At 41.8% G+C, this 25,672-nt stretch overlaps 1 protein-coding gene across 2 annotated transcripts in view; it reads left to right on the top strand.

The window, feature by feature from the left end:
* Positions 1-24,349, top strand: part of snx17 (sorting nexin 17) — a 51,102-nt gene extending 26,753 nt beyond the window's left edge. For both annotated transcript variants that reach the window (XM_033648972.2, XM_033648971.2), the window contains 9 exons: positions 4,280-4,367; positions 11,883-11,952; positions 12,554-12,646; positions 12,931-13,134; positions 17,632-17,760; positions 17,938-18,015; positions 19,899-19,973; positions 20,060-20,101; positions 20,197-24,349. In XM_033648972.2, coding sequence (XP_033504863.1) covers positions 4,280-4,367; positions 11,883-11,952; positions 12,554-12,646; positions 12,931-13,134; positions 17,632-17,760; positions 17,938-18,015; positions 19,899-19,973; positions 20,060-20,101; positions 20,197-20,316 — 899 coding nt within the window. In that variant the 3' untranslated portion in view covers positions 20,317-24,349. The remainder of the gene's footprint in view (positions 1-4,279; positions 4,368-11,882; positions 11,953-12,553; positions 12,647-12,930; positions 13,135-17,631; positions 17,761-17,937; positions 18,016-19,898; positions 19,974-20,059; positions 20,102-20,196) is intronic.
* The last annotated feature ends 1,323 nt before the right edge of the window (positions 24,350-25,672 follow it).

Raw genomic sequence — 25,672 nt, 5'->3', positions numbered from 1 at the left:
ATGAACTGCTTGGCAACCAGACCAGGCCTCTAATTGAGACGGGCCTTTATTTGTCAAAATGTGTAGCCACACCAGGCTAGTAAAAGGACTGGGCCTTTAATGGAGACTAGGCTTTTACGGTGTAAACATGACTAAAATCCTCACTAGAAACTAATTAATTCTAGTGTCTGTTATTCTGTTTATGGGAAGTGCAAGTCTACTGTATGTGGTATATCAAAGAGGTCCATTTGGAGAAAAGCTTTTCAAACAGTACATCATAATGTGCAACTTGCATCATGATTCAGTTCCATATACAGTCTATTGTAGCAGCCTTGTAGTTGTTTCGTTGTCTGTATGTATTCAACACCCGACTGTCAAATCAGTCAAAGAAAGTACAATTCAATTTTATTTCAACACAATTTCTTTTGTCAGTTTTCTCATTGAACTGGAAGGATTATAAATAACTTTCCCTTTTTCTCCTTTTTTGTAAACTCCATCTCACATCTTAACTGTCACAACCAATTTTATAATCAATAATCTAAACACATCCTAACAATGGGGCAGCTTTAACAGCTCCTTTTATTTCTTTCCCTTTTAAATTCCGCCTCCCACTTTCTCTTCTTCAGTGAGAGGAGGAAGCTTTAGATTGTCTTGCCAGGATTTTAAATCTGGGCCGTGTGGTCTTAGAGCCATTCTCATACACAGGTGTAGATGCTCGTTGGTTAACCCTGGAACACTGTTTGGTCCATTCTTGATAGAAGCTCTGTTTTTGCTATATACTTTTGTCTTTTTAGAGCACACCATATGAAATTACTTTTCTGTGACTCGTTTAGTTTTCCGACTGTTGTCTCTCGTTTCTCCTGCGTGCTCATTCACTCACTCGAGTCACAATGCTTATCGGAAAGCACAGATTTGACTGGCTTTGTAGCATCACACGAGATGATATGTATGCAGTTGGGCTGTGAGGCTAAGTTAAGACTGCAGGAAAATCAGATTTGTGTTTGAAAACAGATCTTGACTGTCTGCATTATTTGCAAGTAATCAAATCAGAATTGCGTATCCAGGTCACAAGGTAGGTGTCAGTAACTATGTAGTGGCGCTGGTGACACGGCATTCCAAATGGGAAACTTGAGAAATGAAAACCCATCGTTTTACCCTCCAAACAATTTATTGTGGCGTCTTACGTCAAGCTGTTGTTTCTCATGTTGTCCTCTTCAGCACTCTGCTAGTAGCAGCATGGATCTGCTCTGCACTTTTTCACTCTGGATTTGACATCGACATTTTGTGTTTCGTTCAAAAACACTTTTAAAATCGAGTTGAGTGGCCAGTAGGGCTGTACCCAAATATTCGGATATTCGAATATTCGTTTCTATGGGTAGGTTTTCCTTATGAAAATTTGGTATTCGATATTTTTTTTTTTTTTTTTTTAGTATTAGGCTATTATTAATTTTTTTACATATTTTTTGGTGCTAAATGTAGTCTTTTTGTTGTTGGTAAATGTAGGATATCAATAAAAATCAAAACTTTTAAATTGCATTGTTAAAAATGTGAAAATATAGTATAGCCTACCAACTGAGCTTGTGCGCATGGCAAGCTTGAGCGCATCCGTCTGAGGCTGTGGATCAATGCCAAGTTTTACCACTTTATCACTATTCCCTCTAACTTGTAGCTGTTTTTTCGTTATCTTTTGAATTTAATATGAATTATGGAACCGTTTTTGTCAACGTTTGTTTCCCCCATTTTATACAATAAATTATTTAAATTAAATTATTTAAAGTTTAAACAAGTTTCTTTTGGAGTGCGTGACACAAGTGTGTTTTGAAAACGACCGCGGACTGTCACCTGCTCAACGCATCAGTACTTTCGGATGCCATGACAGTAAGAGCCAATAATGTCAAAATATCATTTACAGACCGATTTAACAGACGATCAGTGCTGCCCGACCCGCAGGTCCATTTGTGGGTCCCGCGGGTTACGGGTCGACCCGCGCATCACTACTCAGCTCAGTCTATAAAGGCTGTACAAAACAGTAGACATTATATTCTATTCAGGCCGGCAGAACCAGCAGCGCATCGGCTCTACAGTGCACGGCACTGCTGATTAACCATTTTATTGCAGCACAGAGTGTCTGCCAGCAACCAATTACTTGCAGAGGCTTCCTACAACTTGTTTCAACGGTTCCGATTTAATCAGAAGACAAATTAAACAGGATGACTAGCCAATGTGAAAATCAAAAGAAAGCATAGAATAATGTACTGAAGGAGACTGTTGTGCCATCACATTTTTTTGTGGTTTGAGAGCAAAGATCCGGTCACCGCTGTGCAAAACTCCGCAATACAATTAGGTCCGCAAAAAGCCCGGAGGAGTGCTTCGCAAGGAGTCTTTGAAAGGAGCCGAGCCTGGCGTAAAACCGGAGAGAGCAGGCAGCAGGGCCGCAGCAATTGAAGGTGCAATGCAGTCTACAGTAAATCAATGCACCTGACATAACAGAAGCAGTGTGTACACTGCACAGTACATAACACAATATAAAAGCACAGTAGCTGCCTCGTAAAGTGACCAGGTTACCAGTGAAGGTGCCTTACGTAATAAAAACAGTAAGTTCACACTGCATGGTCGAAGTACAATATGAAGTGACCAAGTTAACAATTTTCTGCCCTACACAATAAACATGGCAGGCACAGGCTGCACAATACAATTTACACTACGAAATATACAATAAATACATTGCACGTGACAAAGTTAGCAGTACATGTACCCATGAGGGTAACTGCTAACATCTATCTGAGATCAGTGCTGACAAGACTGACTGCTTAAAATCCAGTTTTTCACATCACGGGAGAAACTATGATTACTTGTGGTATTTTTTTAAAGCTGCTGGAAGCCTGTTCAAGTCTGGAGACAGTTGTGGTGCAGTTTGCTTTGTGTTAGCCATGATTTTGAGCTTGTTCCTCACTTTCCTGATTTGATAATCTTCTAATAGTTCTTGTACTTAATAGACTTCTATTATGTTCTGACATTATCCTCTGTGCCCCATTACTTCATCATGTTAAACCCCCTTAACGCTTCACTCCAACACTCAAAAGGTCCTGTCATATTTGTTTACACTCATTTGTTCACTTAGGAGTAACTGTGTGAATGCAAATCACAGTCAGTTATTTGCATTTGCATTTGTTGTCAAAGGGACACCACAGCGGCACACAGGCACAAAGCTTTCCACATCAAGATATTTCAGTTTTCCAGTCCCTCTCTTTCCATTTCATCACAGCCCTGTCAGGTCAAATCCCCCCCTCGGTCCCAAAGGTTCTCTTCTCTCGTCTTCCACCTGCCAAACGCTCCCCCACTCCTCACGCCAAATCCATTCCAGGCTGAAAATGGTGCCAGGTGAACTTGGAGGAATCTGTAAATATCGTGGGCATGTTGTATATCCTTGGCACAGTTTAAATCTGAAACTCCGAGCGGTATGAAAGGAGGAGGGCCATGTGTTGAATACGACTCGACTACCAGAATAAATCCGGCGCAGCAGGCTGTGGATCAAACAAAACTACTGGTGGGAGTATTGACATAACAGGATAGCGAGAAGAATTCAATTCCTCTCTGACAGGCAGTAAGTTTCCAGACATCTGTGTGTAAATCAATGCGCGCTGTAAAATATGCAAAGACATGTCAAGAAGAATCAGTATGTGGTTTCAAATGGCAGCGCGGGCCTTTTCATCTGCATTTTAAGGCTGTTCCGCAGTTTCCTTCTGACGATTTAGTTCGCCTAAGAATGTTCCAAAACATTTTAAGCATTCAGTTTGTATTTATTCCTGCAGAGACTCCCAACATCAAACCGACTAGCATGTGTGTTTCTGCTTCCTGTACGCAGCATCTCTGTAAACATACTTTTAGGAACCTAATGGCAAACTAAAGTGCTGTTTAGTCATCAGATTTGTAGCGATGTGCACATTTATTGATGCCTGGAAACACAGCAGCAGCCTCAGCAAGCACCTGAGATCTCCTTCTCTCTCCTGAGGGAATGGGCCGCAATGAAACAGCTGCAGATTAGGGACAAACACACACACACACACACACACACACACACACACACACACACACATACATACATACATACATACACACACACACATACTCACACACACACAAAGTTTTACCCTGCTGGGACCTGTCCAGATGGAGTTCTCCCATCCCTCATTGTTTGTTGTTACCGTCATTATCCAAATGTCCTTGGGACTTTACTGTAGCTGCACTTGTTCTGTACTCTCCCTCACTCTGTCTTTTTTTTTCTGTGTCTCTCTCTTAGTTGTGCGGAAGCTGCAGGAGTTTGAGCTGCCTTATGTATCCATTACCAGCTTGCGGAGCTCTGAATTTCACATACTCCTACGGAAAAGGTACCCACCACCTGCTCACATCATGACTTTGAATTTCATCATGTGCTCTCCGCCACGTGTAATTATAGCTGTGATTCATTGTCCAGAGTATTCATGAGTTCTTTATCCAATCCTGTAAAGAAGCAGGTCAGATGTTTCTCTTTTGGTAAGCAGCACATTAACTACATCTGCTGTTCTTGGTGTAATTTCAATGCGTGTTTTTTCATTCTGGGTGTTGCTCATTTTCTTTCTTATCTGCAGTGAGACACTTGTTCTTAATGTCTCACAGCAGCAGTTAGCCCGACCATGAGCTGCTTATCTGACCTCACCAACTTCTACAAAGTGGCAGCTAATTTGGAAAAGAGACTGGAGTCATTTGTTTTATAATTTATTTTGCGGAGGACAACGGTTATCATGATAAGACAGACGGTGCATTTGACGAGCATGCCAGGGATTAGATTGGGACATAAATCTGATGTTGCTGCAGCAAATCACCAGACAATAAACATAATAAATCAATCTCATCACAACCTGAATTCACTTGCAAATAACAGTTACTGTCTATAACCTAGAGCTGTCGGCTAATAGTCCACCAAACGTACAGCAGCACACAGGCTAGTTAATAACATGTCAGGCAGGAAATCCAAAGTGTGGGATCATTTTGAGAAGGTGAAGGACGAACCCAAGGTGATATGTAAACTCATCTTCATTGGTTGACAACAAACATGACGTATCATCTGAAACATGGAAGTAGCTACATGCCCATTAGCCCACAGCGTCATTAGCAGGCGGCTCGCTCAGTGTGTGACGTGCACTTGTAGATAAAATATAGGCCTATATTAATGAAGGTTCATTAGTACGGTTTGTATTTCTCTGTAATGTAGCACAGTGTTAACAATGTTACTGATACTATTCTTTCTCACACCTTCAACTCAAACCATTGTGTTGCCCCGCCCAAAATATATCATTTAATAATTAAATTAATATTGGAAACATGCAGGTGACTAGTTGACTAATGGCCCCAAATGATGACTATTGGTCGACTAGGAAAATTCTCAGTCGGGGGCAGCCCTAATATAAACTGAGAATACCTCAAATCATCCAATAGTTTAACGAACCAGAAAGCCTACAGCCCAGTATCTTTAACTGCACGTACTGTAATTAAATAGGATAAACAGGAACCAGCACTGAATGAACATAGGAAGGAAGGAAGGAATATGCACTAATGTATAACAGAACAGCTACAGTCAGGTCCATAATTATTTGGACAGTGATACAGTTGTCGTCATTTTGGCTCTGTACACCACCGCAGTAGGTTTTAAATGAAACAGTGAATACCTGCTTAAAGTGCAGACTCTCAGCTTTCATTTAAGGCTTTTTTTCAAAAATGTAGTATGAACCGTGTAGGAATTACAACCATTTCTTCACACAGTCCCCAAACTTTAAGGGCTCATAAGTATTTGGACAAACTAACATAATCATCAATTAAATAGTCAGTTTTAATACTTGGTTGCAAATCCTTTACAGTCAATGACTGCCTGAAGTGTTGGACACATAGACATCATCAGATGCTGGGTTTCTTCCCTGGTGATGCTCTGCCAGCCCTTTACTGCAGCCGTCTGTACTTCCTGCTTGTGTTTTGGGTGTTTTGCCCTCAGTTTTGGCTTCAGCAAGAGAAACGCATGCTCAATTGGATTCAGGTCAGATGATATGACTTGGCCATTGCAGAACATTCCACTTCTTTGTCTTAAAAATGTCTTTGGTTGCTTTTGCAGTATGCTTCAGGTCATTGTCCAACTGTACTGTGAAGCATCGTCCAATGAGTTTTGAAGCATTTGGTTGAATCTGTGCAGATAATGTAGCTCCAAACACTTCAGCTTTCATCCTGCTGCTCTTGTCAGCAGTCACATCATCAATAAATACAAGAGAACCAGTTCCACTGGCAGCCATACATGGCCATGACATAACAGTACCTCCACCATGCTTCACTGATGAGGTGGTGTGCTTTGGATCATGAGCAGTTCCTTCCCTTCTTCCTTCTCTTGTCTTCCCATCATTCTGGTAGTTGATCTTTGTTTTATCTGGCCATAGTATGCTGTTCCACAACTGTACAGGCTTTTTAGATGGTTTTTGACAAACTCTAATCTGGCCTTCCATTTTTAAGGCTAACCAGTGGTTTACATCTTGTGATAAACCCTCTGTATTTATTCTAGTGAAGTCTTGTCTTGCTGACAAGAGCAGCAGGATGAAAGCTGAAGTGTTTGGGGCACCATTATCTGCTCAGATTCAACTAAATGCTTCAAAACTCATTGGACGATGCTTCACAGTGCAGATGGACATTGACCTGAAGGATATTGCAAAAGCAACCAAAGACATTTTTAAGGCAAAGAAGTGGAATGTTGTGCAATGGCCAAGTCATATCATCTGACCTGAATCCAATTGAGCATGCGTTTCTCTTGCTGAAGCCAAAACTGAGGGCAAAACACCCAAAACACAAGCAGGAAGTGCAGACGGCTGCAGTAAAGGGCTGGCAGAGCATCACCAGGGAAGAAACCCAGCATCTGATGATGCCTATGTGTCCAACACTTCAGGCAGTCATTGACTGTAAAGGATTTGCAACCAAGTATTAAAACTGACTGTTTAATTGATGATTATGTTAGTTTGTCCAAATACTTATGAGCCCTTAAAGTTTGGGGACTGTGTGAAGAAATGGTTGTAATTCCTACACGGTTCATACTACATTTTTGAAAAAAGCCTTAAATGAAAGCTGAGAGTCTGCACTTTAAGCAGGTATTCATTGTTTCATTTAAAACCCATTGTGATGGTGTACAGAGCCAAAATGACGACAACTGTATCATTGTCCAAATAATTATGGACCTGACTGTATATTTAATCCGACTCACCAGATGTAGACTGTGGCTATAAACCTGCCATTGGCCGGCTGTTTAGGCTTGCCTTCCCCAGCTATCTGTGTGTTACTATCTTCAAAATCTCCTTCACTATGGGAAACAACAGCAATAACGTCCAAGCTAACAACTTAGACGCTGAGAATAGCAACTTATGATGAAGATTATGATTGTGCAATAAGCCATGCCTGCTTTGTTTCCTCTGTGAATTGTTATAAAGATCTACAATGAATAATGCGACTTCTGAAAGCACCTCAGAAAAGCCTCAACTCTGTCTCGCAGGACTCTCATGTCTGATCTGTTTTGTGACATGGCCAGTCGGAGTTGATTTGCCTTGTCTTTTTACTCTGGCAGAGGCATGTGCCAGTGACATTGACTGCCCCGTTCCACTTCACATGAGCTCCTGTGATATCTTGTAATAATGTTCTGGAAGAGTTGTGCTTTAAATAGGTCCTGTGAGCTCCCCTAGAGCAAAAGTATTGTCATGCTTCACTTCAAGATCATCGATTATTAAAATAGGTTTGTTTTTATCAGTAGAGGTTGAATCATACACTCGACATCTGTTACTGTTTTTTTGTGGAGTTCTGCCATTCTAATGACAGCATTCACCCCCCCACATTGAAACGTTCCACCAAAACTATTCCCATCTGATGCTATTTTGCAAGGGCACGATCACTGCCTCCTGGGCTTAGCGCCGCCCAAGATGACTGTGATTAGCTTAAAGAAATACAAACAACCTGGGGTGTTTTTTCCCCCTATAGCAGAATGATAATGTGTGCTTCTAGACCTGCTGACACAGTGCTGTGTGGATAGATCTGACTGCATGAGACTTGCTTCATTTATTTTCAGAGATGTTATATTAAAAGACTTGAGATAAAGCTAGCTCGACAGCTTGGAGCTTGAGGAGAGGAGCTTCAAACCAAGACATCAGGACTGTTTTACACACAGAATATCTCCAGCTACATGAACAAAACTCTGTCTTTAAACTGGAGTATAAAACTAACCAGGTGTCCAAGTAACTGACCCTCAAACAGCAGAGCTCACATGTTGTAATTGAACAATCTTTCCTTTGGTTTTACAGCAACTTTGCCTGTTATGAGAGGGAAAGAATCAGGGCTGCTTGTGCAGGGGAAGTGAGTATCTGTCATCGAGAGCTCCATGTCACAAAAAATACAGAAATACAGAAAGCCTTCTAGGGTGGGAGCAAATCTGTCTGGGTGGCTCGCCCAAAAAAAAACAAAAACCCTCCATGTATGAAAAACACTAATGTTGCTTCCCAACCGAGCCTGAATTTAGTGACTGTTCCCCTTTTTCACCATAACATTTTTCTACTTCCTCGTGTGTCTGTTCTGTCGTCACCCTGCCTCCCGCTGACTGAGGTACACAGGATGTTTACTTTCTTTCCGCCTCAAGGAAAGTCTTAGTACTCCTGACCTAGTTTTCTGTGTGCAGTGTAGAGCAGTGAGGAAAGAATGAATGTAGAACTAACAAGTGGAGGTGGAGGAAAAACAGACCCCCAGTGTATGAGATCCAGGGGAGGATCAGGTCAAAATGAACTGAAAAGCTCTTTCTGGCTCAAACTGCAGGCTAAAAATGGAGGATTTTTTTTCCTCTGTCCAGTGAAAACATTACATTTACATAATTCAAACCTTTTTGTGTCGATGTGAGTTACAGAGTTCTGCATGAAATAAAAACAGGAATATTAATAATGAAGGTCAGCAGCAATATGCACTTATATACTTCTAATGTAAAAGTGTGGCTAATGGATATTTGCGTTAACAGAACTCAAAACTCAGACTATATATTTTATTGGGGGCCTTCAGTGCACTTTTCATTAAAACTAAAGCAGCAAAATAAAAGTACTCATCCACCATCTACACCTTCCCCTCCTTGTATCCTCTTCATCCCCTCCTTCCCTGATCTGCTCACTGTCTCACCATCTTCCCTGTCCCTTGTTACCTGCTTTGAATTGCTGATGTGCCCAAGCAGCATGCTTCACGTCTACTTAAACGACTTCTCCATCAACTGACACCTCTTGTGTCACGCAATTACAGCATGTTAAATTTCACACCTGCAGTAAAGCGTTGAGAGACGTGAATGCAATAAAATTCTTGCCAAAGAGCATCCATGGATAAAAAACTCAGTGCTCAGCTAACTCAGACAATAATTATTCCAAACTGAAGTATGACACTCGTGCCAGTTAATATTTCACATCCACAGGCTAAAATATTAAACACTTGGAAATGAAGCATCTTAAATAGCACACAGAAAGCAAATTATGGCCTAAGTATTGAGCTTAAGTCTGGTTGGAAAGCCCTTATCTTTCCGAGCATTTCTTTAGTTTTGTTATCAGACTTGGGTCATTTTCATCTGTGGCTCCAGCTCTGATCCCTCACAATAAACTGAATTCATTCATTTTTTTTTGTAACAACACGCTCTACTCCTCAGGCTGACCTTTGGCACCCACACATCTCCATGCACAAAAGTTCCAGCAATAGCCTCTAATACAAACACAGCGGTGCCTTAGAAAGTCCGCACCATCTAACTCACATCCCCCTCAGCAGACCAACTGTCCTTCAACCTCTACAGTAATAGTCTTTGATGAAAGTCCCTCTCCCACTGGAGAAACCTGCTAACACCCACAACCGTCTGGCTTTTGCATTTAAAAGAAAAGGATGCAATCAGCATTCATTCCCAGGACTAATGAGTCTGCAATAGTCATTGGCATCTATCGGCTCTAGCTTTGACTGGCTTCTATTGGCATTCATAGAAATACCCAGGTGGATGTGCTGATTTTAGCCCCTTACCGGCCCGATGCAATGACATGCAACAAAATAGCATCTGTCTGTGGCCAAGCAGCGCTCTGACATTGTTCAAAAATCATCAGCACCGAGTTTGAGCAGATATAAAAAAGAAAAATAAATAACCACCGTAACATTTTCACTGGCATACTGGCATATTGGTGAAAAAGGGTATTACATCACTGTCTCACTGAAACTGAGTTGTAGGATTTAGTTTATAAGTCACACCTGGGCCTCACGTCCTGTGTGTGCAGCACATGATGGCCACCTTACTGAACTGCTGCAGCTCGGATGTGTGCAGTCTTCACACAGATAGTGTTGCAGAGCTACCTGCTGCTTTGAGTACTGTATTTCCACAATTAATGGCTGGTACTCCACTAACTTATGGAGCCGTGTGAGCCACTGCACTGTCAACAACAAGGCCCTGCAAACTTGTCATGATAAAAAACCTTGTGTTCACAAATGAAAGGATTCTGGGCACCCAGTGGCTGAGTGGTTAGAACAGGTGTCCCATATCCTCCTGAGACCCTGTGTCCTCATATGAGGACATCACATTTTGGGTTTACATGACCTTATACTTCATTCTGCTTAACTTAGACCGGTTGTCCTCGTTTGTGGACACTTTTGTGCCATCTAGTGGTAGGAAGAGCACAATACACTAATCCATGTAAAAACAAGATAGTAGCCGTCTTTGCCAAGTGGACAAGGTCCAAAACCAGATCACATTTTATGGTTGAAACTTGTTTATGTATGATCAGTAATGTTTGTTTTTTTGATATGGCAACAAATTTGACCAACTTTAGCAACAGTAACAAGCTAAGACGCCGGTAATTAGTAGGTACTCGTTTGAAGACATTGGGACTAGTATTTTTATACTTATCAGATCCTACTGATCCCAAATAGCTAGGAGAAATTAAAGATGCATACCAAACAAAAGTTCTGGTCTCAGGAGGATATGTGAAGGCAGCGTCCTTGTCGCCATGGTTCAAATCGACCCTGCGGCCCTTTGCTGCATGTCATCTCCCCCTCTCACGCTTCGACTGTCCCATCTAATAAAGGCAAAAAGCCAAAAAAAAAATAATTAAAAAAAAAAGAATGTAAATGAATGTTGTAAGAGGGCATTTAGTTTGCAACAGAAGCAGGAAATGTTGACTAAAAAATAAATATAATGTCTGTGACAAATGTTAACATTGAAACTGTAGTGAAAGGTGATATGATGCCAGTATAATTATCAAAAGACCACTATCCCTGTTTGTTTTTGCTGAAAACTGTGCCCCTCACACAGAAAAAAAAGGTGAGACTCTGAATCTCTAGATGTTCTGCAGCTGAGCAGCAGCTTGCTCCCGTTTTAACCTATTAACACAGGCATGGAAAAAAATACAAGCGGCTCAGTGACACACACACGTGCTGCTCACGTGGGTGATGTGGCGCGGGTGTCACTCTCATTTCACAGATTTGGCAAAGTGTAAATTCATGCGTCTATATGATGTAATTGTGTCAAAGTTAATGATACATTATAGTTTTTTATGAGTATTAAACTAATTAAAAAACTTAATTATGTGGGGAAAAATGCATTATATTAACTTGTCAATGGTTGATTGCTTCTGGAGACACACTGTTTTCTCTGCACAGTGTGGGGCTTAGTATGCAGACAGAGTCAGAGGAGATGATATTCTTTGTGGCAAATGGCCAAATATGATTGTATTTTTATGGACAGGCTTTTTAAGTCTCTTCAAGTCATTCAAATCGACAATTGTAACTGTGCCACTTTGTTAATTCTACTTTATGTTTAGATATCGATTTGTGACTGTACCTTTTTGTCTCTGCAGCTACTGGGACATGGCGTACGATGGTGATGTCATGGACAACAGAGTCGGCCTGAATTTGCTGTACGCCCAGGTATGAGGTTTCATGTTGCTTATTCTCAGCGTCAACAGTTAAACTCAAGATGTGGAACTAAAACCGAAATCCAAATTAGACGTGATTGGGTTTGTTTACATCTTGCATCTGTTGTGTTCTGTCGAGCTGTGCCAGAAAACAAAATCAAGCACCACTTCTCCATTCCTGAGCTGCCACATGCTCTTGTCCATCCCCAGGGCCCCTCCATTATCTGATTGCGATGTCAGCTTGTTTTGACTTTGCAGCACCTTGAATCCTGTGTGCTCCCCTCTGATCCTATTAATAGCGGATTCCCTTTGCTGCGACAACTGTGATCTATTGTATTAAGCATTTTTGGGGGCTGAAAGTTTGATTAAAATCTGGAACTGCTGAGTGTTGCCTCTGTGTAGCAGAGAGGAGGTTTAAAAAAAATAGGAAATCGAAAAAAATAAAAGCTGTTTGCAAGCATGTTTCTGTGTAATTGTTTGCTGACCTGCGCTGTTTACATGAAAGGCTCAGGGTGTGATTTATTCCACATGTAACAAAGGAAACACAAAACCCTGCTTTGTTTTGTGCACCTGTGCAGAAAGATTAACCTCAGTTGTTGTTTTTGCTTCACCAGACAGTGTCTGACATTGAGCGAGGCTGGATACTCGTCAACAAAGACCAGCACAGGCAGCTCAAATCACTGCAGGAGAAAGGCTCCAAGAAAGAAGTAAGCAAAGGGCACCTCTTCTGGATGCTTCTTCCTCCACAGTGACTCACTTGAGTCCAGCTGAGACTCTGAAATGTCTTTGTCCAAGGATAAATCTGTAGACCGTAGAGAATGCTGCCTCTGGTGCATTCTGTGATGCAATTAGCCTAGTTTTTCCCCTGATATGAATTTTTAATTACACCAATCCAGTGGAGAATTCAAACTCATTTTCTCCAGGGATTAGACAGACAGAATTTATGGAAAAGTTAGTCATCTAAAACTGTTTTTGCATATTTTCCCCTCAGTTCATCCATCTAGGTCAGACTCTCAAATATTACGGCTATATCAAGTTTGACCCTTGCATCACCGACTTCCCCGAGAAGGGCTGCCAAGTCATTGTCAGCGCCGGCAACAACGAGCTCAACTTCCACGTCAAGCTGCCCAACGAACAGATGAAGGAGGGGAGCTTCAAGGTCACGCGCATGAGGTGTTGGCGAGTCACGTCTTCTGTAAGTTGAGCTGTGTGTGTCAGTGTGTGACAGAGTGAGGATGAGTGTATTCACCTTCAAGCACGCCTGTATCTCTGAAACCCGTGAAATAATCAAATTGGAATCGCTCCATATTATCAAGAGGCCACGAGCTGGCAGAGTAGAGACGCAGCAGCTTTGGCAAGAGTTCGTCACAATCCCAAAGTTGCCTGTTTACAAACTCCCTCTCACCACTGCACCAGAAACAAATGTCTCAAGTCTTGCCAAGCATTCGTTTTTACTCCTACTGTTCTGTGAAAGTGCTGACCTCCGCACCATTCATCTTCATCAGTCCAATTACCCAAACACGCAGCCCACACAAGGATACTGCGTTATTGATCCTGCAGCCTCACACATAGAGCAGCATCCTTTATTCGGACTGATAATAGCCTATCGGCGAGAAGGGAATCTGATGGCATGCAGTGCGAGGAAGCACCCACACAGCTCACTCTCTATACATCCGCACAGCGCCACTAACATCGTCAGGAAACTTTCAAGGAGAGCAGAGAAAGAGCAAAGGTGCTGTTTTCACAAAGCAAAGGCCGTATGTTCAACACGTTAAGCGACTGTTTACGCTGTCACCAAATGATTAGTAAACATGACGTGTTGTCAGGATCTGTCAGACTCGGCTCAGCAGATGACAGTGATTGATGAACTAGGTCAACACGTCGCAGGTTTGATTCACAGTAATTAATCAATACAGTGTGTTGCATTGTTATTGGGATTTTTTTTTTTTTTTTTCCTCAAGGAAATGTTGGAGGCAGGACACAGTCAGCTGGGCATTTCTCACCACACAGAAGAGCAAAAACAGCGCTCCTGCCAAAGTGATGAGATTTTACATGAATGGAAAACAATAGAATGTGGAGCAAGAAATGAATTAACAAAATTACTGTCAAAGGGACACCACAGGGAGGTCTGTTTGGCTTAATTTTGTTAATTTTCAATAGGCTGACACTCATTAATCAGTAACTAACCGGTTCGTTATTAAGGAAAAAAAGATGTAAAATACAAGAAGCCTTTCCTTCTAGTCCGGCACTCCACTGCCTCAGTGAGCTTCAGCGCTGCAGTTCAAAGCCCCATCCATTTAAAGGTGGTGAAATTTTAATGTTTTGTGATTGGCTTTGCTTACAGACAGCCAGCCAGCTGTGTTAATTTGTGGAAATATAGTGCACACTGCCCAGCCTTCAGTCTCCACTTATGATGGGATTTCTTGTTCACTTCTGAGAGACGACTCTTTGGCTCTCATTCACTTTGAAGAGCCGGTTCAAAGGTGCGGTTCGTTCGTTCGTTTGTTTTTTTTTTGTTTGTTTGTTTTTTTGCTCTGTGTGTGTGTTGGGGGGGTGTTAGTGGGTTCAACGGCGAATCGCATTGCTGATTTATCACATCACATGATCTGGATATTGTAACGTGGACCCAGAATAGACTCTGCAGATATAAAGTTTGGTGTAGCCATAGCAATGCCCTTTATAAACAACAAGCCTGTCAATACAAGCAAGTGCTAGCGGATTAGTGATGTGACGTTCGCAAACGAGCCGAGTCTTTGAACCAGCTCTTTTGAAGTGAACGAGTGAGCAGCTGCACTGTCTTTCTCCCTCACAAACTAGACTCTCTCAACTTGTTACTGATCAAATAATCTGAAATTAATGGATACAGAGTAAATTAAAACAAAAAACAAAGAAATTAGGAACTGGCTCGTTCACTCTAAAGAGCCAGTTCACTCGTTCACTTCAAACAGCCGGTTCAAAGTCTCGGCTCGTTTGCGAATGTCACATCACTAGTCTCTACTAGTCCCTCGGCTGCTCTGCATTGCCCACCACCCAGGTCAGGAGGGAGCTAACGTTAGCTAGCTAGAGCCGCCACTTATTTATGGAACGCAGACAGGCTATTAATGTCAGTTCTACACTCATATTAATAAGTCAAATTTGTTTGTCGTAACGGGTAAAAATAAGAGGTCTTAACCAATGGCATGGAAGCTTTAATGCTCTGGACCTCTTAAGACATAAATGTACTTTTTAACAGGACATCTATTGTCTTAATGTGCATTTGACATGTTAAGACATCATATTTTTACCTGTTAAGACAAACAATTTTGACATTTAGAGCCCTCATGTTCCATAGTTATTCCGCAATCAGCTGGTAACACCATCCTGGTGGTGGAACGTGTTGCTGCAGAAGTATTACGTGTACCCTCCGGTCTCCCCCCAGGTTGCTCTAGTGAGTAAGCAGCTTCATTTTCACTGCAAATTCCTTTTAGCACAGTTAACTATGCTAGCACCACTAGCTGTGCTGACATTGTTAAAGGTGGTAACAGAGCAAACAGTGATAACACAGTCAACAATGCTGAAAGGGGTTTTACTGCTCCAAATTGAGCCGCTCATTCACCAGAGCAAGATGGGGGCGATCAGGGGCTATTAGGTCAGGACAACATAACCCAGGTTGGGGGAGCCCTCCTGTGTGGAGTTTGCATGTTCTCCCTGTGTCAGCGTGGGTTTTCTCCAGGTACTCCGGCTTCCTCCCACAGTCCAAAGACATGCAGGTTAACTGGTGACTCTAAATTGTCCGTATGTGTGAATGTGAGCGTGAATGGTTGTCTGTCTCTATGTGTCAGCCCTGTGATAGTCTGGTGACCTGTCCGGGGAGTACCCTGCCTCTCGCCCAATGTCAGCTGGCTTAGGCTCCAGCCCCCCAGCGACCCTTTAGAGGATAAGCGGTTACGAAAAATGAATGAATGAAGCACCACCGCAGTCCTAGATAGCAAAGCAGTGTTAAATTAGCTGAGGTTACTTGTTTCACATTAGTTTTTTTTTTCCAGAGTTCAAGTTTGGCAATGCTGTCAGAGCAGCTGAGAACTGCACGCGTTCCTCCCAAACTTCTAGACATCAGTGTCGAAAGTAACTACATAGAAAGTAAAATTACAAGTTGAAAATACTACACTTTTTAGGACAGCTTGCATTCAAATACAAAGGAGACGTCACAGCAGTTAAAGGGGCTTATTTACTTCAGGCACCTCCCTGGAAACTAGCAAATAAAGTCATGATTTTTCTGCTTCTGCTGCACAGATTCAAACCATTATGTTTTTAAATGTCTAAAAGTTTCCCAACTTTGTGGGAGTGCACGACTGAATCACTGGAGTTCCACTTTTTCAGATTGACAGTCTAACTTTAACTATTTTTGTTTACTTGAAACTGGAGCTGGCAAGAAATCCAGAGCAAAATCTTTGTCTAAAGAACAAAAAAAATCTCCATAATTGTCGCCCAGAATCAGCATAAATTTAAACAATCATGCACCACACAGTTGATCTATCTTGAATCAGCATTTTTTTTTCCTGTTTCCAGTCAGTCGTCTTGAAGAGAGACAGTTTCCTCTGAAAGCCTGAACAATCTATTTTCACTTCTGTGAATAGCTGAGAAAAGCATAACATGCAGCTCTGCCCACATCGTCTCAGCTAGGATTTGAAAGACAAACATTTTTAGATGCAAGACCTCATTTAAATGGCGATTGGGGAAAACAGTTCACTTTTGTATCGCATTAGTGTTCGAGCAGCACGGTCATTATGTGTATCACCAAGGCTTTTATGATTCTCCAAAAGTTAATTTGCACAGAGATGTAGACACATAGCAACACATCTAAAATTAAAATGCATGTTGGCTCGTCTGATTACAGGCTGAGCCCCCGCGCTGTCCAGCGGGGTGGCTAATTCCTGAGCTCATTCTCAGAGGTCAAAGTCATTTTAATGAGCTCTTTCCTTTCCAGCAAACTATTCAAAACATCTCATTTGGTGCAGCGCTGCAACCCCCTTCACAGTCGCATCTCAAATTGCATCCGGAAGAGCACGAATAAACAGTTGGCGTGTGTGTGTATGTGTGTGTCAGACCTTTGTTTTTGCATTTCGTCTTTATGTCATCTTTTGTGTGTGTGGTTAGCTTGGGAGGTACAGCTAGTTTCTGGCCCCAGAGGGAATCGTCTCGGTGAAGAGCACAGGCTCCATAAATGAGGAATGAGGGCTCGTCTCCAGGGAAGCCGTGTGTGTCTCTGAGTGTCGCATATTCTTGAAGGCTTTTGAAATTCTGCATTTGTACATATTTCTTCCTTTCTTTGCGCCCGTGTTAATCTTTTAGCATGTGTCATCTTAAGATTTGGCTGCCTGTCAGTGGTGATGCAGCAGCTTAAGAGTGGCAGCTTAACAAGAGGAGATGTAGGATAGGAAATGTGATTTAGCTGCTTACATGACCCTCCAGTCATGGAGGAGAATAGCAGGCTTATCCTCTACTTAAAAATGCAAGTTGGATGTTGGTTATGAAATATGGAAATTGGTTTCTTTTATGCACTTTAAACACAAGAGGAGATATTCAGCTTCAGTGTTGAGGGAGGAAAATAGAATAAATATTAATCGAAAGTAATTGATAAAAACAATTCATACAGTTTTGGTGACACCTGCCAAACACTTAATCGTAACTCTCAATCTTTTTGTCTCTACAGCAAGTCCCGATAGCCAACGGCACCACCAATCCCTGCAGCTCGTCCAAATGCGAGGTCAAACTGGAGCTGGCCTTCGAGTATCTGATGAGCAAGGACCGCCTCCAGTGGGTCACCATCACCAGTCAACAGGTAAGAAGTCACTGATGGGGTCGACGTGTGGGCAACAAGCATTCAGTTAAGTGGAGCATTAAATTCCTGCGATTAGTCGGGTCAGAGCATTTTGTTCCCACAATTTGTCTTCACTCAAACTACATTATGTGTTTTCAAAAAGAAGGATGTTAAGTAAAAGTGTGCTTGTGTTTTCAGGCCATCATGATGAGCATCTGCCTTCAGTCTATGGTGGACGAATTAATGGTGAAGAAATCGGGCGGCAGCATTAAGAAGGTTCGTGTAAAGAGATGTTTAATACTTCATAGCTGCACCAGCAACCCAACGCCTCGTTTCAGCATAGCTCCGTGTGCATGTTCAAGTCAACGGGAACTCTGTTCATTCCTGTGAGAATCTCAGTGATCCTAGAAGTGTTTGTGACACTCCTCCTTCAGTATTTTTTTCTTCAGTCCAGAATTTGCCTCAAGTACGTTGAAAAAATTGAATTTTGTGGCAGATTTTGGACACAAAATAAAACTGTATGGAAACTAGGCTTAAGGCAGAGTGTCCATGTAGTTTTTTGATGATGGTGAGCATCTTTTTTTAAAATCGTTCGAGGACAGAGTGTAAGCAGCCGCATGTATTTCCACCTTGATTTTGCGTCGCGGAGACTATCGTAATCTTTTGAGTGTTCATACCTGGCGACGTGTTTTGTCATCGGCAGTCTTGCCAACTGCGTTACGACCTGTGTGTGCACACCACAAGATTTCGCCAACAGAGCCCCAGATAACGCGGTGACATCACCAAACTATGTTTTTAACTTGGAGACGACACATCGCAAAGGCATGGATGTTCTTCTCCAGTGCTGAGTCAGATCTGCCTCCAGGGCCTGGGTCCAAACACATCACGTTCCCTGTGATGCTGTGGACGCCGCCATTGTTGTTGTGGCTTGCCGGCTTGGCTTGTCCTCCTCACATTTCTTCCGTCCTCCTGCATGCTGACGTGGGACGTATCCTGTCTCTCATTGGCTGATGCTCTTTGTGAGTCGTGTCAGACTTCTCCAGTTTTTTAGCATGCCAGATATCCAGTCCCAGTCACAGATGAGGGGGCGACTTGCTTGTGGGCTTGTTCACACATGAGGACTCATGCACCATGACACAGCTAAACCTGCTCAGTAAAGGCCTGAGGAACATGACAGGGATGTCAAGGTGTCAACCTGGCCTCTAAATTACCCAGATCCCAATCTGATCAAGCATCTGTGAGACGTGCCGTTCCCCCAGACATTCTTTGTCCATGCCTCTAAAGGTCAGAGCCACGTTCAGTCCACACTGGGGCATCAGGGCGATGGCAGCAGATCCCTTGAGTCCTGTGGGTTGTGAGGTTGGGCCTCAATGAATGGGACTTGTTGCGGCACATTCCCTAGATTCTTTATCTGATTTGGATCTGGGGAATTTGTATGCCATGTCATCGTCTTGAGCTCTTTGTCACGTTGCTCAGGCCATTCTCTTCTGCGGTGTGGCATGGTGCATTGTCCTGCGGGGGGGCACTGCCATGAGAGAGTGATTTGGTCTACAACCCAGGATCCAAAGGTTCCACAGCAGAACTTTGCACTGTAACAAGATGATCAATGTTTTTCACTTCACCTGTTAGTGGTTTAATGTTATGGCTGATTGGTGTACGACTATGAGTCAGTCATCAGGATATTGAAATCAACTCACCACTCTCCTCCTGTCGGCTCTGCTACCTCACTGGTCGAGGTCGAGGTGCTGGGATGAAGCGCTCCCCAGCGTCCTGTCGGCACTTCCCTGCCAAGGAAAATGACACACACACTTACTAATCAACAAAACGACCACATCCTTTTGAGTTATTAAAATAAAATTACCTTCAGGTTACAGAGCCAGCAAATGTTACAACATCTCCTCTGAGCTTTGTTTCCTCCCAGCGTCTACAACAAGAAAAAGGATGTTCAATCCCAAATTTGATGTGACATTTTACAGTATAAATACACACAATATACATCTTTCTGAACATTAATTGGTTCCTTAGTGATTGTGGAGATAATAGGTCATCGGATTGCAGAGCTGAAATCACAACCTACATAAATACAAAACAAACCTTATAATTTACAGGATATTCATTGTCTTCTTCACTTCTGCTTCTCTCCCTTTGTCACCTTCCAGATGCTGAGGAAACGACACAACGGCTCCATCCACCGGTCAGACAGTCAGCAAGCTGTGAAATCTCCCCCTCTACTGGTGAGAAACGGGACAGCGTGCAGTAACTTTGAATTTAGTTTGGACTGTGTGCAGATTTCAGGATTGTTTGTTGTTGTTTTCTGCAGGACTCCCCTGACCCGAACCGTGAACAGATCGTCAAACTCTCAGTGAGTATATTTCTGACACATAGAGCCTGAAAAATAAAATGTTACTAAATCAGTCTCAGTCTAATAATAAGTATGATATTAATTATTCCTTTCAGACCAAGCTGAGCTCGGTGTCTCTCCGAGGGATCAGCGCCTCCAACTCAGCAAACGACATCAGCGGCAACGATTTCCACGGCAACTACGCCTTCGAAGGAATCGGCGACGACGACCTGTAACCTCTGACTCGCCCTCTTCCCCCCTCTTCATTCCACTGTCAGCGACTGGGACGACAAAGATTACGAGCTGAGCTGAGCCGAGCCGAGCGGGCCCCACACGCCTCCGATTCTGCAAGATTGTAGCTTCTTCCTGGAGAAATCGCTGCCTTAAGCTCTCATTTAATCTTTGACCGTGTCCTTTTTCTTTTAGACTCTTAAACGCTCATCTTGATTTGTATTTTAATCACAATCATCATAGTCGATTTAAAGTTCGTCCCTATGTTATTAAACTTGTGGCGACATACGGTAAATAGCATGTAAAGCTGCAGGTACGCAAATAGGGGATGCTTTTTATATCTTACCGACAAATTCCTTCTTCTGTTTCATTCTGTTACTGTTTAATGACAGTATATGTGAAGTTCTATAATGCAGTTAAATTCATGAGGTACAAAGTAAATTAATATATTATAAACTACATGAAGAAAACCTGCTCGATCCTGGATTCTTCCCCCGCGGTGGCTGCATGTTCCTTTCCGACCTGAGAGCCAAATGTTTAGTTCGACCTGGCACTAGTGATACTATAGCAGGACTGGACACGGATAGTTGTCAAAGTGAGTCCAGTGAATGTGTTGGAATTGATCTCTAAACTGTAGACTATTCACAGCAACTGCTTACTTATATGAATAATAGATGTTTGGCTTGGCTATATACCAAAATGTCTTGTTTTTATACTGTTAGTGATCCTCTGTGTGTCATGCTACTCATGTGCCAAGTCAGTAAATGTCTCAGCAGGATACCAGTGGTGTTTTCAGCTTACATGTGAGGCACAGTCACTCATGCTGCCTTCAGAAATAGTCTGATGCCTTAAAGGGGAGCTCCGGTATTTTTAAACTTGGAACCTATTTTAACACGTTTTATTGTCTAACAACAGTTTTTGAAACTGATCAGTATTGAGAGAGCGCTGCAGCCGGCAGCCATGAAACAGGCTACAATGTAACCACTCGAGCAGGTGTGCGTCGTCAGATTACGTCTATTCAAAGTGCTTTTTTGCCACTGACAGGCTCAGGTTATCATTCTAATTGTCACAATATTACAGACCCTACAGAGGAATAAAATGTTCTTATGTACCTTTCACTTTTTGTGTCCAAGTCTTGCTGAAGGAGAGGTCTTGTGAAATCTCATGAGGTGACTTGTTGCAGAAAGAAAATGGTGGAAAGGAGTGCTGCCAATACTTGGCTGTGATGGAGCACAGAAAGCATACCTTACAATCAACTATGTCATGGCTAAATATTTAGCTGATTTCGACAGTGTGAGAAAGTCTGAGATTTTAGAACAAGACTTCCCTTCAGAGAAATGAAACATTTTCTGTACCTTTCGTTATATCTCGCTAAAAAGACGTCTCGTTGTGAAATCTCAAAGATCTTTTCAGGTTCGTGAAATCTGCTAAATATTCAGCCACAACACTGAAAATCTTTTAGATAAGAGTAAGATTCACTTTCTGTACTTTCATTTTCTGTAACCACTTATCCTGTTGGGGGTCGCGGGGGGGTGGAGCCTATCCCAGCTGACATTGGGCAAGAGGCAGGGTACACCCTGGACAGGTCACCAGACTATCACAGGGCTGACACAGAGACAGACAACCATTCACACTCACATTCACACCTACGGACAATTTAGAGTCACCAATTAACCTGCGTGTCTTTGGACTGTGGGAGGAAGCTGGAGTACCTGGAGAAAACCCACGCTGACACAGGGAGACCACTGGTGCACAGAAGGGCTCCCCCACTTTGGGTTCAAACCAGAGGGCGGGAACCCTCTTGCTGCGAGGCGACAATGCTAACCATCATGCTGCCCTACTTTCTGCACTCAAACAACTATTACCAGCACTCCTGTCTAACTCTCACTCACACTTCCATGGTTTTCCTCTTGCAACAAGTCACCTCTCGTGAGATTTCAAAACGAGACCTCTCGTTCGCGAGACTTGGACACAAACCAGACCAGAGCAAGAGAAAGATACAGAAAGACCTTCATTTCTTTGTAGGGTCCTTCATGTATTGTTGTTAGACACTCATAAAAACAATCTGAGCGTGTTAGTGCCAAAAAACAAGCACTTTTTAAAACTTTAATTTATTCAAATGTTCTCAAGAGGCAAGCGTACAAAACATAACATCACAAAACTGGTTGATAAAAGGCAAAAAAACAGGCACTGCACTTACATAATAAGAGACAATATGGTGAGGTTAGATGATAATTATCGTGTACATTGTTCAACTTTATACCCAGTGTCCCCAGTTCAGACATTTGTCCACAGTTTTTAGATCCAGATTATATTTAGGTAACGCAGATTCCAACGGTTTCTTCCATTTCTGTAGATAACGAATCCTTACATCAATCTAATTTATTCCAGAGTCACAACCTAAAGGGATCAGAGATTTCCACATAGAAATAGGAGGGTCCTCCCTGACCCACTTAACCATGATGGCTCTCCTCACTAGCATTATAAAAGATGGAACCACTTCCTCTTGTCAAAGAGTCAGAGACAATAACATGCAGACATAAAAGAAGATTTGCTGACAAATGTCTCACAGAATAACTGAATTTTGTGCAGCCTACATGAGTTTTAATGGACGTAGATTGACGAGTGGTTACATTGCAGCATATTTTGTCGCTGCAGGCTTCAGCGCTCTCACTCTGCACTGCGCCGATGTAAAAAATTGTTCTCATGACTCAGTCCGACACAAAAACCTGTGAAAATAGGATCCAGGTTGAAAAACACCAGAGTTCCACTTTAACTATTCCTTTTTGGCCTCGTGGGTTAACTCGTCATTGAACACAGCATTGGTTGAAGCTTCAGATAAACGGTGGCGTCAGCCGGTGTTCCCTAGAATCTTGCAGAACTTGATCGATGGTCGATTTGGCTGAGCTGCTTGCACTTGCTGAACCCATCATATTTGCACAGTATTAACAGGTGGAGGTGAATGTTTGAGTGGAAGCTTGAGCATGACTTTAAAACATTGTGTGGAGATTTTGTTTTTCTTCCCAAGGGGGCTCTGTAAATCCATCTATGATTTTTATTTTTTATTTTTAAACCAATTTTTTAAAGGTTTCTCATAAATGCCAAATTATAGTTTACTAAAGCATTTTGCACAAAATAAACACAAAAATTATGAAAATGTCACTTTTTATATTATGTACATGCAATTAAGTATTCTGAACATTTACTAATATCTTTATCATCCATAGCTTATTGTAATCAAATAGATCAAATGTAATCTAAGCTGTATAGAACAAAGTTTAAATGGACTAACATTTATCATTGTTTACATAATGTTTAGGGGACTTTTAGTTAAATGTAAAGTGTTTACAAATTCTACATCTGATTTTCTTTGTCTTGTGCTTTTATTATTTTAGGCGAGTGACGGTGTTGTGGGGCACATTGTGTTAGAGGGCTTCAGTTCATTGTCATTTGTACGTACATTGTGCCAATCATCTCAGAGGATTTAGCCGAGAAGGTGGCTGATGTGATCACGACTGCTGGAGTGAACAAAGTTTCTAGAGCGCAGGCAACAAAATGAACATATCCCACTGTTTTTATAAGAACTGTCATTCCAATTTTTATTGCTGTCAGCGTCTGTTGAGCTGCGTCTCGAAGCCTCTAAATGTAAATCGATGCCAACCTATCAACAGCTTTACTCTCACTGGTAGCCAGAACTGTAAACGAAATGTTCTCAATATAAATGTCTCGTTCTTTCACTGCTGTGCTTTCTCCTGTCTTCAGTTGCATTCACAGTGCGGTGGGGGGGATTCAGACGCCACTATTCGTTTTTATTTTCTTGATTCCTGTCGATACACAGAAGCTGCAAAGGTCCTGGATGTTAATAAATGTGTAGGTGCCAAATTGAAGTGCATTTATCATCAGCATCACTTTTACAGAAAATGTCAGATTTCATGATAATTGTATTGACTTGATTCATTCCACTACTTTTATTTTGAGTTTAGTGGTGAGGTCAGTGACAACTGTCATGATGCTAAAATAAACTCTGAAATTAGGTGATGTGTGAGTCTCTGTTGTCTTATTGTGCTCTCATCATTACTGTGTATCCATTAGCAGCAGCAGCAGCAGGTTTGGTTTCAGACACATAACAAGCCAAGAATCTTAATTATTATAGAGCAACAACGTGACATGAATCTGCACATTACAACAATTTAAAAATAATTTTAAGTTCCTGTAGAAGTCTGACCTCATGAAGGTATTTTGCACTGAGCATAAAGTGCTTTGATTCTTTATTTATAGCCTAACGGATAGTTATTATTCAGTTATTACAGAAGCACAACACAAACAATAAGGTATTGTACACTGGAAAATTAAAATGTATCAGTGCCCTCTGATGGATGAGCTGTGTAACTGCATCACAGGTTGGAAATTACCAATTTACTGAAATCTTATTTTTGACAGACGCATCTATCGATATTTCTTTATCTCTTCCGAGACAATAACAGCTGATTTATCGGCCTGAACAATATATCAGTCGAGCTCTACATGCCTCATTTCTTCTACAATATTATGTTCACAGTCACTACTGTGTGAATCTACAGCTGGATATATTTTTTGATAAATCAATATCGGCAGATGCATCTGTCGAAAAATGAACCTGACCGATATATGTGTCAGGCCGATAAATCAGCTATTTTCTAAGCACAAATAAATCTGTATCAGTAGATACGTCTGTCGAAAATCCAAGAACCTGACTGACATATGGGTCAAGCCGATAAAGCAATGTGTCAGTGCCCTCTGATGGACAAACTATGTAACTGCATCACAGTCAAGTCAGATACTATTTTGTTTTTTCTTTACTGACATCTCTTTTTGAAAAACACATCTGCTGATATTGATTTATCCCCGTCGAGACAATAGCGGCTGATTTATCGACCTGAACAACATATCAGTCGAGCTCTACGTGCCTCAATTGATCTGCAATATTATAGCCATGGTCACTACTGTATGACTCTACAACTGGATGATATTTTCTTAACACATAAATCAGTATCAGCAGATGCGACTGATATTTGGGTCAAGCCAATAAATCTACTGTTTTCTTGGCACAGATAAATCAATATTGGCAGATACGTCTGTCAAAAAAAACAAGAACCTGACTGATATATGGGTCAGGCTGATACATCGGTTATCTTCTTCGCACTGATAAATCAGTATCCGCAGATGCATCTGTTAATAAAAGGAAGAATGCGACTGATATACTGTTGAGGCCGATAAATCGACTTATATTTTCTTGGCATTGATAAATCAATATCGGCAGATACGTCTATCTTCCGTGGGGAAAAACCAAAGTTACATTTGAGGTAATTTAATAAACTGATG

Source organism: Epinephelus lanceolatus, chromosome 13 (assembly GCF_041903045.1).
Source record: "Epinephelus lanceolatus isolate andai-2023 chromosome 13, ASM4190304v1, whole genome shotgun sequence".
Taxonomy (NCBI): Eukaryota; Metazoa; Chordata; class Actinopteri; order Perciformes; family Serranidae; genus Epinephelus; species Epinephelus lanceolatus.
The sequence above is the reverse complement of the archived record's forward strand: the minus strand, read 5'-3'. Positions and strand labels throughout refer to the sequence as shown.